Raw genomic sequence first — 15,638 nt, 5'->3', positions numbered from 1 at the left:
GGGACAATTTTTACATTTACTAAAAATTAACCTACAACCCGATACGTCTTTAGAGTGTGGGAGGAAACCGAAGATCCTGGAGAAAACCCACGCAGGTCACGGGGAGAACGTACAAACCCTGTATAGACAGCACCCGTAGTCGGGATCGAACCCGGGTCTACAAGGCAGTAACTCTACCCCTGCGCCACCGTGACAACCCGTGATGGAAGTAACAATAATTGTGACATTTAGGAGGCTTTTACTTTTGCACGTGGATATGCAGGGAATAGAGGGATGTGGATCATTTGCAAGCAAAAGGGTTTCATTTAACTAACTCGGCATCATGTTCGTCACAGACATTGTGGGGCGAAGGGGCTCTCCGTCTGCTGTTGTGTTTTATCCTGTACAGTTCCCACCCGAGTAGCAACATCAGAAAAGTTTAGGACGAGGCGCATGGAAACTCGGCTGACACGGGCATTTACCTTTGTTCAGTCAAAGGTGATTGTAGTCAACTGTAGTCAAAGGTGATTGTACTGGGATTCGCGGATTAAATGAGGTGAAGACAAGCCATGACTTGTTATTGCGAATGTAAGAATGTCAAATAATGTTTAACTTTAGGTTTTAGCATGTGTAAATATTTTAGCTATCCCGCCCGTACAGAAAGTCCAGTGTTCACCCGAGAGGATGGCTGCTGCGGGCGGGACCAAAGACCAGTGGTTTGCGTGACTTGATTACAGCAACCCGCTGTTTACAGGAGCAGGTTAGCAACCAGCAGAAAGAGGGAGAGCTGGCGACGAGCGAGGTACTGGGCAGAAGCCGCTGCGAGACCTGCAAGCCGGCGTCGCCCCCTTCACCACTAACTGGCTGCCCGCAGCACCTCGCACCGAAATCTTTAACCCTGATTGAGAATGGAAACCGCAGATCCCTCCTTAGTGGATCAGATGACCAGATTAAAACTAAAACTGTTGGAAAAGGTAGGCAACTCGTGCAGTTGTTCACGACCTCGTAGGTAGGGCTGTTAAACATGGAAACATTTGAATTGGTGCAGGACAGAAGTTTTATACACCCACTCGGAAGATGTCTCGGAGTCATTTTGTTATGTCGGTTACTATATCAATACCCTGTAGTCAACACAACACCTGGAACCAAACCCCCTTGCCGGCATGAAATAGCATGTTAATGTTATGTCTCCTGGCGTCACATCTACCAACATGGTGAGACTTGTCCCCACCCACCAACATGGTGAGACTTGTCCCCACCCATGTGCCCCAGTGTTAAATTCACAGACCAGTCTCTGAATTGTCTCGGAAAGCATAGCTTTAAGGTGAGAGGAGCAAAGTTTAAAGGAGATGAGTAGGGCAAGTGTTTTACTCGGAGGGGTAATGATGGCATGGAAAGCGCTGATGGGAATGATGTTCGTAGCACTTTAAATACTTTTGGATGGGCATATTTGCACCCTGATTAATTATGTGTGCTCTCATCGCATGTTCCCAAGTGCTCCTCCACTTTGAGCAGTTCGGGAATTTCTAGGGGTCATTCTGGATGTTTACCTTTTCAATAAAGCTTTTCAATGACCTTTTCATTGAATCTTTTCCTCTGTACTCCCAGTGGTCAATTTCATGACAGCTCCGAAATTAGTGTTTTAGGAAGGTACACAAAAATGCTGGAGAAACTCAGCGGGTGCAGCAGCATCTTGTTTTAGGATCCTGGTGTTGGACATACGAATAATGTAGCCTGTCCATCAGGGTCTCCAGCATTTTTATAGAGTGTTACCCATTCAAGCAAAACTTTGTGCTCTGTTTGAGGTTTTAATCTTCAAATATCCTTTTACCTTAGATGGTCAAGGTTGTTCACTCAAGGCACCAGTGAATTTTTCATTGATGTCTTCCTTCACTACGGGAGAGGGAGAGCTTCTGAGCCTCATGAAATGGTCAAATTTTCCAGGGGTCCATTCTTGAAATTGTGGGAAGGAACTGCAGATGCTGGTTTACACCGAAGATAGACACAAAATGCTGGAGTAACTCAGCGGGTCAGGCAGCATCTCTGCAGAAAAAGAATAGGTGACATTTCAAATTGAGGCCCATCTTCAGACTGAGTCAGGGGAGAGGGAAACTGGAGGTATGAAAAGGTTCAGAACAAATCAGAGCCAGCACTGATGGCCAAGGAAAGGAGGAGCCCACAATGATCCATTGTTGGCTGTGGAAGAGGTGATAATAAAGGGATTTATGGATGCGAACAGGGAACTAGCAGGATGACTAGGATGGGGAAGGAGTGGAGATAGAAGGGATGCAATGGTTACTTGAAATTAGAGAAATCAATATTCAGACTTCTGGGTTGTAGGCTGCCCAAGCAAAATATGAGATGCTGTTCTTCCAATTTGTGTGTGGCCTCACTCTGACAATGGAGAAGACCCAGGACAGAATGGGAAGGGGAGTTAAAATGTTTGGCAACCGAGAGATCGAGTAGGCCAAGACTGACTGAGCGTATGTGTTCAAAGAAACGATGGTCCAAGCGCAGGCTGTCACCTATATCTTTTATCCAGAATTACATAGAAACATAGAAAATAGGTGCAGGAGTAGGCCATTCGGCCCTTTGAGCCTGCACCGCCATTCAATATGATCATGGGTGATCATCCAACTCAGTATCCCATACCTGCCTTCTCTCCATACCCCCTGATCCCTTTAGCCACAAGGGCCACATCTAACTCCCTCTTAAATATAGCCAATGAACTGGCCTCAACTACCTTCTGTGGCAGAGAGTTCCAGAGATTCACCACTCTCTGTGTGAAAAATGTTATTCTCATCTCGGTCCTAAAGGATTTCCCCTCTATCCTTAATCTGTGACCCCATGTCCTGGACTTCCCCAACATCGGGAACAATCTTCCTGCATCTAGCCTGTCCAACCTCCTTAAGAATTTTGTAAGTTTCTATAAGATCCCCCCACAATCTCCTAAATTCTAGCGAGTACAAGCCGAGTCTATCCAGTCTTTCTTCATATGAAAGTCCTGACATCCCAGGAATCAGTCTGGTGAACCTTCTCTGCACTCCCTCTATGGCAATAATGTCCTTCCTCAGATTTGGAGACCAAAACTGTACGCAATACTCCAGGTGTGGTCTCACCAAGACCCTGTACAACTGCAGTAGAACCTCCCTGCTCCTATACTCAAATCCTTTCGCTATGAATGCTAACATACCATTCGCTTTCTTCACTGCCTGCTGCACCTGCATGCCTACTTTCAATGACTGGTGTACCATGACACCCAGGTCTCGTTGCATCTCCCCTTTTCCTAATCGGCCACCATTTACTGTATGATCTGCCGAGTTACTCCAGCATATTGTGTCTCTGGTCTTGAACATTCATTTGTCAAAGAGTGGTGATGATGTTCTAAAATAGGGCAGAGATGTACTTGCCAGTAGGTCTCGGAGTAATTATGAACACCTTCAAAAAAGGAAACAATTTGGCACCAAATATGGCAGAGGAGTCTCCTTACTGTCTGCTGCAAGGAAATCCAACCACCTCCTGCCAGTAGCCAAGGAGCTTCCCTCCAAGTCACTTTGTGAGAGATCTGTCCATCCAGAGGCACAGTGGATATGGTGTTCACTCTGCAACAATTCCAAGTGAAATGCAGGGAATAGAACCAAAGACTATATTTTGGCCTTACACGAATGCCATTGACTGTTATTCCAACATGTATTGTGAGTAGTTCTGGGCCACATGTCAGAGGAAGGATGTGCTGGCATTGGAGAGGGTCCAGAGAAGGTTTACGAGAATGATCTCAGGAATGATTGGGTTAACGTATGATGAGCGTTTAATGGCACTGGGCCTTTACTCACTGGAGTTTAGAAGGATGAGGGGTCGGCCTCATTGAAAATTAATGAATAGTGAAAGGCCTGGATAGAGTGAATGTAGAGAGAATATTTCCACTAATGGGAGAGTAGACCAGAATAAAAGGATGCACCTTTAGAAAGGAGATGAGGAATTTCTTTTGTCAGAGGGTGGTGAATTTGTGGAATTCTTTGCCACAGCTGTGGAGGCCAAGTCAATGGATATTTATAAGGAAGAGATTGTCAGATTCTTGACTAGTAGGGGTGTCAGTGGTTCTGGGAAGAAGGCAGGAGAATGGGGTTGAGAAGGAAAGATAGACCAGCCATGACTGGATGGCGGAGTAGACTCAATGGGCCGAAAGGCCTAATTCTGCTCCTTTAACATGACCTTGGCTGTGCACCAAAATTCATCCCTTCTAGTTTATCCATGAGGAAATGTAAACCGTGATCCCAATATGCGGATCCACAAAAGACGAGCTCAGTGCGGATATCAAGCAATGTGTACTATCTATTCAATAAGTTTATCAACTCAACAATACTGTTTCCAATATCATACAATGACAGTCCTGCATCCTGTAGTTCTGTATTGAATAGGGATTATCTTGTGGAGAGGATATAGGGTCAGGAACTTCATTGTGCATAAACGTTCCTACAATACTAATGAGAACACGGTTAGACAATCTGTTTACTGGTGCTGGCACGGGGATGAAAATTGGCCAGGACATAAAGGATAACTGATGCTTTCTTCAACACTGTTATGTCCTCCTCTACCTTCAACCATGGCTTCCTCACCACATACTTGACAGGACTTACCCAGATCTTTAGTTTCTAATTTTTCCGAATTCTGAGGAGGAGGTATTGAACAGAACCATTGAATCTGCTCCTATCTCCGCAGATACTTCGTGGCTTGCTGAGTATTTCTCGCATTCTTTGTTTTTGTCTCTTGGGACAAGTCCTTGCTGATGGGATTAATGGTGTCTGTCTAATGGAGCAGAGAGGGGAGCTTGTTTATCAAGAACCAGAGGTCACAGGTTTAAAGTGACAGGGGAAAGGTTTAATAGGAACCCGAGAGGCAGCTTTTCCACACATAAGATGATGGGTATATGGAACAAGTTGCTTGCGGAAGTAGCTGAGGCAGGTACAATGACAACTTTAAAAAATAATTTGGACAGCTACGTGTATTGAAAAGGCTTAGAGAAATATGGGCTAAATGCAGGCAAACGGGACCAAATGGGGCATCTTGGTCGGCATGGAGGGTTTTGGCCAAAAAGCCTGTTTCTGTGTAACATGACTATGGCCATAAATATCATAATTCATTCTGCTTCCACTCTTCACCTAGCAATGCATACCACATTCCACCCACTTACTATATAAACTAGTTGTTCCTCGTCACCCTCTGTTTTTTTGCGGACCACCTTCAATGCATATCCTCTTCATTAACTTTCTGCAGATAGGAATTGTTTTTAAATACCCCTATCCATGTAAATGAGTCTGCAGACCAAAGCCAAGTAAAGGATACAGAGGAGACTCACCACGTTTATCCTAGGATGTTGTGTTTAGTTATGATCAGAGACCAGTAGGCTAGATCTGTTTTCCATGGAATAGAGGAGGTTAAGATGGGATATTTCACAGGTAGACTGTGGGAATTGTTTTCCCTTCTTGGAGCTGAATAAAACTAGAAGACATAGATTTACGCTGATCAGTGCCGATCAGTAATAACAGCCTCTCCTCATCGTAAAGACAGACACAGAAAATGTATAATGATTAATAAGGACATGACTGAGAAAATAAACAACTAATTTATTTTCTTGGAAGAGATGCAAAGAATGCCTGCCAGAAATATTAACAACAATGGCTCTAGAGATGTGAAGGAAATTAAAATTGGTATAAAAAAGTACCAGCGAAGCTGATGAAATTGAAAGCCAATAAATTCCATGGACCTGATGATCTACATTGCAGAGTTTCGAAAGAAATGAATTTGAGTTGATGTTCTATAGATTCTGGGGTTGATCATTTGATTGGAGGGCAGGAAATGTAACTCCAACAAATAAGGAAGGACTGAGAGTGGAAGCATAGAGCCACTGACTTGTTAACTATCGTCAGCTGGGAAAACACTGGAATCGATAATGAAAGATGTGTAGTAAAAGAGCCGTGTGAAAAGAATGGAAGGATTAAGCAATGTTAGCATGGATTTATGGAGGGAAATCAAGTTTGAGTAATCTGTCAAAGTTGTTTTAGAATGTAACCAGTGAGAATAGATGAAGAGGAAAATGGTAACTGTAGTGTTTTGGGATTTCCAGAAATCTTTTCACAAGCCCCCACTTCAAGAGATTGGTCAACAAAGTTAGAGCAGTTGGAACTGGAGATAATGTACTGAAATGGATTGAGAATTGGTTAACGCATAGGAAACAAAGACTGGGAATAAATGGATTGTTACTATTTTAGTTCTGACTATGAGGTACCACAGGAATCAGTGTGTAGTCCCCAGCGTTTCAGAGTTAGGTAGAGAGTTAAGGAGAAGGACTGGAAAGGTAACAATCTCAGGATTACTGCCTGTGCCACGCGACAGTGAGAGTAGGAATGGAGCGAGGTGGAGGATAAATGCGTGGATGAGGGACTGGTGCAGTGGGTATGGATTCAAGTTTCTGGATCATTGGGACCTCTTTTGGGGAAGGTGCGACCTGTACAGAAAGGACGGGTTGCACTTGAACTCAAGGGGGACCAATATCCTGGCGGGGAGATTTGCAAAGGCTACTGGGGAGACTTTAAACTAGTATGGTTGGGGGGAGGGACTCAAATTGGGAAAGCTAGCAGTCAGTGTGTGAAGCAGGGGGCAGAGAATGGTAGCACTCTGACCCAAAATGTAGGGGAAAGAGAAGAAAAAGAAAATAATCAGAGAATAAGAGAGGGTGGGTTTCTTAAATGTGTATATTTTAATGCTAGGAGCATTGTAAGAAAAGTGGATGAACTTAGAGCCTGGATTGACACCTGGAAGTATGATGTTGTGGCGATCAGTGAAACATGGTTGCAGGAGGGCTGTGATTGGAAACTAAATATTCCAGGATTTCGTTGCTTCAGGTGTGATAGAATTGGAGGGGCAAGAGGTGGAGGTGTTGCATTGCTTATCAGGGAAGATATTACAGCAGTGCTTTGGCAGGATAGATTAGAGGGCTCGTCTAGGGAGGCTATTTGGGTGGAACTAAGAAATGGGAAAGGGGTAGCAACACTTATAGGGGTGTATTATAGACCGCCAAATGGGGAGCGAGAATTGGAAGAGCAAATATGTAAGGAGATTGCAGATATTAGTAGTAAGCACAAGGTAGTGATTGTGGGAGATTTCAATTTTCCACACATAGACTGGGAAACACATTCAAGTTCAAGTTCAAGTTCAAGTTAGTTTATTGTCATGTGTCCCTGTATAGGACAATGAAATTCTTGCTTTGCTTAAGCACACAGAAAATAGTAGACATTTACTACAAAACAGATAAATGTGTCCATATACCATGATATAAATATATACACACATGAATAAATAAACTGATAGTGCAAATAACAGAAAGTGGTGGGTAATAATCAGAGTTTTGTCCGAGCCAGGTTTAATAGCCTGATGGCTGAGGGGAAGTAACTATTCCTGAACCTGGTTGTTGCAGTCTTCAGGCTCCTGTACCTTCTACCTGAAGGTAGCAGGGAGATGAGTGTGTGGCCCGGATGGTGTGGGTCTTTCATGATACTGCCAGCCTTTTTGAGGCAGCGACTGCGATAGATCCCCTCGATGGAAGGAAGGTCAGAGCCGATGATGGACTGGGCAGTGTTTACTACTTTTTGTAGTCTTTTCCTTTCCAGGGCGCTCAAATTGCCGAACCAAGCCACGATGCAACCGGTCAGCATGCTCTCGACTGTGCACCTGTAGAAATTAGAGAGAGTCTTCCTTGACAATCTGACTCTCCGTAATCTTCTCAGGAAGTAGAGGCGCTGATGTGCTTTTTTGATGATTGCATTAGTGTTCTCGGACCAGGAAAGATCTTCAGAGATGTGCACGCCCAGGAATTTGAAGCTCTTGACCCTTTCAACCATCGACCCGTTGATATAAATGGGGCTGTGGGTCCCCCTCCTACTCCTTCCAAAGTCCACAATCAGTTCCTTGGTTTTGCTGGTGTTGAGGGCCAGGTTATTGCGCTGGCACCATATGGACAGTTGCTCGATCTCTCTTCTGTACTCTGACTCATCCCCATCAGTGATACGCCCCACAATAGTGGTGTCGTCAGCGAACTTGATGATGGAGTTCGCACTGTGGTTCGCTACGCAGTCATGGGTATAGAGTGAGTACAGCAGGGGGCTGAGCACGCAGCCTTGAGGTGCTCCCGTGCTGATTGTTATTGAGGCTGACACATTTCCACCAATACGAACAGACTGTGGTCTGTGGACGAGGAAGTCGAGGATCCAGTTGCAGAGGGATGCGCAGAGACCCAGTTCTGCGAGTTTGGTAACCAGTTTGGAGGGGATGATTGTGTTAAATGCCGAGCTGTAATCAATGAATAACAGCCTGACATATGAGTTTTTGTTGTCCAAGTGGTCCAGTGCGGAGTGGAGGGCCAGCGAGATCGCATCCACCGTTGATCTGTTGTGGCGGTACGCGAACTGCAGTGGGTCCAGGTTTTTGTCGATGTAGGAGTTGATTTGCTCCATGATCAACCTCTCAAAGCACTTCATCACCACCGCCGTTAGTGCCACTGGTCGATAGTCATTGAGGCATGTCACCTTACTCTTCTTGGGCACCGGTATAATTGATGCCCTTTTAAAGCAGGTGGGGACCTCAGACCTCAGAAGTGAGAGATTGAAAATGTCCGTAAAAACTCCCGCCAGTTGGTCCGCACAGGTTTTTAGAACACGGCCGGGTATACCATCAGGACCAGGTGCTTTTCGGGGGTTCACCCCTCTGAAGGATTTCCTGACATCGGCCTCTGTGACTGAGACTGAAATGCCATCGCAGTACTGTAAATGGGCTGGATGGGTTGGAGTTTGTAAAATGTGTGCAGGATAGTTTTTTGCAACAATACATAGAAGTACCTACTAGAGAAGGGGCGGTACTGGACCTCCTGTTAGGAAATGAGATGGGTCAGGTGGCAGAGGTATGCGTTGGGGAACAGTTCGGGTCCAGTGATCACAATACCATTAGTTTCAATATAATTATGGAGAGGGACAAAACTGGACCTAGGGTTGAGATTTTTGATTGGAGAAAGGCTAACTTTGAGGAGATGCGAAAGGATTTAAAAGGAGTAAATTGGGACAGTTTGTTTTATGGGAAAGATGTGGAAGAGAAATGGAGTACATTCAAAGGTGAAATTTTAAGAGTACAGAATCTTTATGTCCCTGTTCGGTTGAAAGGAAATCGTAAAAATTGTAAAGAGCCATGGTTTTCAAGGGAAATTGGACACTTGGTTCGGAAAAAGAGGGATATCTACAATAGTTATAGGCAGCATGGAGTAAATGAGGTGCTTGAGGAGTATAAAGAATGTAAAAAGAATCTTAAGAAAGAAATTAGAAAAGCTAAAAGAAGATATGAGGTTGCTTTGGCAAGTAAGGTAAAAGTAAATCCGAAGGGTTTCTACCGCTATATTAATAGCAAAAGGATAACGAGGGATAAAATTGGTCCATTAGAGAGTCAGAGTGGCCAACTATCTGCAGAGCCAAAAGAGATGGGGGAGATATTGAACAGTTTCTTTTCTTCGGTATTCACCAAGGAGAAGGATATTGAATTATGTGAGGTAAGGGAAACAAGTAGAGTAGCTATGGAAACTATGAGGATCAAAGAAGAGGAAGTACTGACACTTTTGAGAAATATAAAAGTGGATAAGTCTCCAGGTCCGGACAGGATATTCCCTAGGACATTGAGGGAAGTTAGTGTAGAAATAGCAGGGGCTATGGCAGAAATATTTCAAATGTCATTAGAAACGGGAATAGTGCCGGAGGATTGGCGTACTGCGCATGTTGTTCCATTGTTTAAAAAGGGGTCTAAGAGTAAACCTAGCAATTATAGACCTATTAGTTTGACGTCAGTGGTGGGCAAATTAATGGAAAGAATACTTAGAGATAATATATATAAGCATCTGGATAAACAGGGTCTGATTAGGAACAGTCAACATGGATTTGTGCCTGGAAGGTCATGTTTAACTAATCTTCTTGAATTTTTTGAAGATGTTACTCGGGAAATTGATGAGGGTAAAGCAGTGGATGTTGTGTATATGGACTTCAGTAAGGCCTTTGACAAGGTTCCTCATGGAAGGTTGGTTAAGAAGGTTCAATGGTTGGGTATTAATGGTGGAGTAGCAAGATGGATTCAACAGTGGCTGAATGGGAGATGCCAGAGAGTAATGGTGGATGGTTGTTTGTCAGGTTGGAGGCCAGTGACGAGTGGGGTGCCACAGGGATCTGTGTTGGGTCCACTGTTGTTTGTCATGTACATCAATGATCTGGACGATGGTGTGGTAAATTGGATTAGTAAGTATGCAGATGATACTAAGATAGGTGGGGTTGCGGGAAATGAAGAAGAGTTTCAAAGTCTACAGAGAGATTTATGCCAGTTGGAAGAGTGGGCTGAAAGATGGCAGATGGAGTTTAATGCTGATAAGTGTGAGGTGCTACATCTTGGCAGGACAAATCAAAATAGGACGTACATGGTAAATGGTAGGGAATTGAAGAATGTAGGGGAACAGAGGGATCTGGGAATAACTGTGCACAGTTCCATGAAAGTGGAATCTCATGTAGATAGGGTGGTAAAGAAAGCTTTTGGTGTGCTGGCCTTTATAAATCAGAGCATTGAGTATAGAAGTTGGGATGTAATGTTAAAATTGTACAAGGCATTGGTGAGGCCAATTCTGGAGTATGGTGTACAATTTTGGTCGCCTAATTATAGGAAGGATGTCAACAAAATAGAGAGAGTACAGAGGAGATTTACTAGAATGTTGCCTGGGTTTCAGCAACTAAGTTACAGAGAAAGGTTGAACAAGTTAGGGCTTTATTCTTTGGAGCGCAGAAGGTTAAGGGGGGACGATAGAGGTTTTTAAAATGATGAGAGGGATAGACAGAGTTGACGTGGAAAAGCTTTTCCCACTGAGAGTAGGGAAGATTCAAACAAGGGGACATGACTTGAGAATTAAGGGACTGAAGTTTAGGGGTAACATGAGGGGGAACTTCTTTACTCAGAGAGTGGTAGCTGTGTGGAATGAGCTTCCAGTGAAGGTGGTGGAGGCAGGTTCGTTTTTTATCATTTAAAAATAAATTGGATAGTTATATGGATGGGAAAGGAATGGAGGGTTATGGTCTGAGCGCAGGTATATGGGACTAGGGGAGACTATGTGTTCGGCACGGACTAGAGGGGTCGAGATGGCCTGTTTCCGTGCTGTAATTGTTATATGGTTATTATATGGTTATAATTCAGGTAGAGAGGCCGTATGTCATATTTACAAGTTTTCTGACATTCACCTGAGGGAATTTGAGCAACTAGCGACTAAATTAAAAATCAGAACTAAAAAGCTAGTCATCTCTGGACAGCTACTGAACCACCAGCAAATTGACACAGTGTTGATAAGATTAGTGAATTGAACGCATGGCCCAAGGATTGGTGTGGGAGAATTGGGTTTGAATTCATGGGACATTGGCATAGATGTTAAAGAAGGAGGCGTCTATTCCTATGGTACACAAAAAAGCTGGAGAAACTCAGCGGGTGCAGCAGCATCTATGGAGCGAAGGAAATAGGTAACGTTTCGGGCCGGGCCGAAACGTTACCCATTTCCTTCGCTCCATAGATGCTGCTGCACCCGCTGAGTTTCTCCAGCTTTTTTGTGTACCTTCGATTTTCCAGCATCTGCAGTTCCTTCTTGAACACATCTAATCTTATGGGACGCTCTCCACCTGAACCTTGCTGGGACCAGGTTCCTGGCGAAAGTGCTGTAGATAGGGCTTTAAACTAAATAGTTCAGTCGGGGCGGCGGGGGGGGTTCAACAGATAGGAAAATTATGGATAAAGTTAAAAGGAAGGAAAGTGCAGGAGAGGTTACTGAAGTCTCCAGAATAATAAATGGGACAGAGAGTTTTGAAAAGGATAAGAGTCTAACTTAGGACAATGTGGAGACCATTTTGAAAAGCGTGGTGAATGTAAAACTGAAGGTGTTATATTTGCATGCACGCAGAATATGAAACAAGGTGGATGAGCTTAAAGCATGGTTAGAAATTGATAGGTTTGACATTCTGGGCATCGCAGAATAATGGCAGAAAGAGGATCAGAGCTGGGAGCTAAACGTCCAAGGATACACATCCTATCAAACCCGATCACGGTCGAAACCGATCACCAGCCTCTGGTCAGTATCCTCAGTAAGCCAATCCACACTGCACCAGCGCATTTAGCTGACACCCTCTCTTGGGCACCTCGCCCAACCTGCGAAAAACACCTGTCTGATGATGAGCATGAGGGGTACACGGTTATGATGGTCTCATGCCTCCCATCTGCCGGTTTAGACATCCTAGTGTCACAAACAGCTGCAGATGAAAAGCTACAATCGCAGGCCACTATCATCCGCCGCGGCTGGCCAGACAAACAGCACCACCTGCCACAAGCAGTCTGTCCATTTTTCCCTATCCTTGACGAACTGGTCATTCAGGACAGCATGATAATGAAAGGATACAAGGCGGCCATCCTGAAGTCTCTTCACAACAAGTACTTCGACATTGTCCATGGGGGCCATCCCGCTGCAGAAATAACCCTTCAACATGCGAAAGGAATGCTGTTCTGGCCAGATATGGCTGACTACATTCTAGAGAAGTTTGCTGCCTGCCCGATCTGCAATAGCTTTTCACAAACCAACAGAAACAACCAATTCTCCCGCACCCCACGCCGGACTTACCATGGTCCACAGTAGCAGCCGACATCTTCGAGTGGCACGGCCAACAATGCCTGGTTTCAGTTGATTCCTACTCAGGATGGTTTGAAATCGACCTGCTCAGTAGCCCGACCTCAGCCATGGTCATTCAGAAATTAACTCACCACTTCTCTGTCCACGGAGCCCCCCTAAAGCTACTCTCAGACAATGGACCTCAGTTCTCCAGTCAGCTCTTCAGGAATTTCGCGAAAAACTGGGACTTTCACCACATTACCAGTTGCCCCGAGTACCCGCAGTCCAACGGCCTGGCTGAGCGCGCGGTAAAAAGTGCAAAAGCACTAATGGAATGCTCACACAGGGCTGGCTCTGGTGTTTATCTCGACTTACTCAACCTTGGGAACATTGTCCGCGACCCTCTCTTGGGATCTGCAGCCGAAAACGGCCCATGTCACGGCAAACCCGCTCCACTCTGCCTAGGGCCAAGCAACTACTAGAACCACAAGTTTGTGCGCCATCAGTTATCCAATCCCAGCTCCAACACCGCCACAATACTACGATAAAACCAGCTCTCCACTTCAACTGCTTAACAAGGGACAGGTTGTCCGTTTGCGGTCACTTTGCGGTTATGACCGCCTTGGAGTCATTCTGGGGCCCACCGCGGAACCACGCTCCTACTTGGCCAGTCTTGACAACGGCATTTATCGGCGAACCCGCCAACACCTCTTTCCAGCGATTCCTCTGCCGGTGCCGGTGCTATCTCTGCCTTCCCCGGTGCCCCAATCTCCACCGGTGTCTCCTCTCCCCCTCTCTCTCTCTCTCTCTCTGTTTTTATTATTGGGCCGCCGATAAACAGGCATTATTTCATTGGTTGGAAATTATATAAAATTTGGGAATATAGTAAAAGACTTGCAGAGGATGTAGACTGGTGAACTGAGCTGGTGAAATTTAGCACAAGGTGTAAGAGAGAATGAGGCGGTGCAATATAAATGAAATGGTACAGTTTTGAAGAGAGTACAAGATCAGAGGAATCTGGTTTGTCCATCTCATTGAAAGTGGCAGGACATGTTTAAGAAGCTTGTTTAAAAGAAACATTTTTGATCAATATCAGAGGCGCCAGGTACATTCACAGCACTCAACCTGCTATTGTTCTCAGCCGTATTGTTAATTGATTTTGCGGAACCAATTTTATTCATTTATATTCTGCAATTAAAAGCACAACATCTATCTATGTTTATTACCCGAGTCTCTAACGTCGCACTGTAATCATCTACGGCTGGTGTCATCACTGTTATCTATTCTTATGCAAAGCAAGTTTAAAAATAAGAAAATGTACTTCACATTCCTCTGCCTGCATGTTGGTGCCACCCTGTTTTACTTGAAAAACATTAAAAAAATGTCTCCCTGTTAACCCTTAACTCCCCAAGATGTCTGTCTGTAGATGTATGTTTGAATAGGAAAATAACTTATAGCTACGTGTACAGAGCAGTGAAGTCAGATAGGTTGGATAGCATGGTGCAAAGAATTACTGCTACCTCACAGCACCAAGGATCAATTCTGACCTTGAATTCTGTTTGGCTTGAAGTTTGCACAATGATCTTTGTGATTCAATCGCTTTCACCTTGTGCTCATGTTTCTTCCCACATCCTAAAAATATCTGAAGAAAGATTTCAACCTGAAAAGTCACCTATTCCTTTTCTCCAGAGATGCTGCCTGACCCACTGAGTTACTCCATCATTTTGTGTCTATCTTTGGTGTAAACCACTATTTGCAGTTCCTTCCTAAACAGATGTTCCGTTACCTTGGGATCTCATTCTCCCCTTCCCCTTTTACAATATTATTAATTTACAATGTTATTCTTTTACAGGGAGCTTGTCGAGGTCTTACTGAAATCCACATGAATCACCTTCTTTGCGCTGCCGCAACAATACACTTTGTTACTTCCTCAAAAAATTAACTCCGATTGGTCAGACAAGATCTACTTTTGACAAAGTCATGCTGGCTATCTCTGATCAGTCCTTATGCTTCCAAGTAATCATTAATCCCGTCTCTCAGAGGTTATTATAATAATTTCCTGACTACTGACGTTAGGTTCACAGGTCTGCAATAGGCTAAATGCTTTTTTTGTCACTCTATTCCCCTCATGTCAGAAGTATTTAATTGTAATATCTACCGCCAACGGAACAATTAAATTCTTACACATAGCATAACAGGCTTGAAAACACAGTACATAGATATCGCAGTAAACAACAAAATTCAATAAAATATAAACCCCAATATTAGTGCAAAAAACCCCAAAGTCTTTAGTGTCGCAAGACCGTCCTAGTTCATAGTTTAGTAAGTTTTTTGGAGTGTTCAAGAGCCTAATGGTTGTTGGGGAAAAATCTGTTCTTGAACCTGAAGGTAATTGTTTTCAGACTCCTATATCTTTTTCCCGATGGTAGGAGTGGCCAGGATAGTGTAGGTCCTTGATGATGCTGGCTGCCTTTTTGAGGTAGTGCCCCCTATAGATTCCTTCGATGGTGAGGAATCAGTACCACTTTGGACCGGCCGGTGTCTACCACTCTCTGTAATCTCTTTAATTCCTGGATATTCAAGTTACCGAACAAGGCTGTGTTGTAACCAATAAATATGCTCTCTACTGTGCACCTGTAGAAGTTCAAGAGAGTATTTGTTGACCGACCTAATTTCTTCAATCTTCTCAGGAAGTTGTGATATTGATGGGCTTTCTTTATGATTGCATCAATGTGCTGGGTCCAGGACAGATCTGCTGAGATACACATGCCCTGGAACTTGAAGTTGTTGTCTCTCTCCACTACCGACCTGTCAATGAAGACAGGTTCGTGTATACATGGTTTCCCTCTTCTAAAGTCAACAATCATTCTCTTGGTCTTGCTGATCTTGAGAGGAAGATTGTATCTTTGGTACAATTCAGTCAGATTTTCAACCTCCCGCCTCTACT

At 44.2% G+C, this 15,638-nt stretch overlaps 1 protein-coding gene across 1 annotated transcript in view; it reads left to right on the top strand.

Moving 5' to 3' along the window:
- The first annotated feature begins 738 nt into the window (after positions 1-738).
- c7h21orf58 (chromosome 7 C21orf58 homolog) overlaps positions 739-15,638 on the top strand; it is a 56,662-nt gene continuing 41,762 nt past the window's right edge. Inside the window, exon 1 of the mRNA XM_033024229.1 lies at positions 739-953. Coding sequence (XP_032880120.1) covers positions 888-953 — 66 coding nt within the window. The 5' untranslated portion in view covers positions 739-887. The remainder of the gene's footprint in view (positions 954-15,638) is intronic.

Source organism: Amblyraja radiata, chromosome 7, assembly GCF_010909765.2.
Source record: "Amblyraja radiata isolate CabotCenter1 chromosome 7, sAmbRad1.1.pri, whole genome shotgun sequence".
Classification (NCBI taxonomy): domain Eukaryota; kingdom Metazoa; phylum Chordata; class Chondrichthyes; order Rajiformes; family Rajidae; genus Amblyraja; species Amblyraja radiata.
The sequence above is the reverse complement of the archived record's forward strand: the minus strand, read 5'-3'. Positions and strand labels throughout refer to the sequence as shown.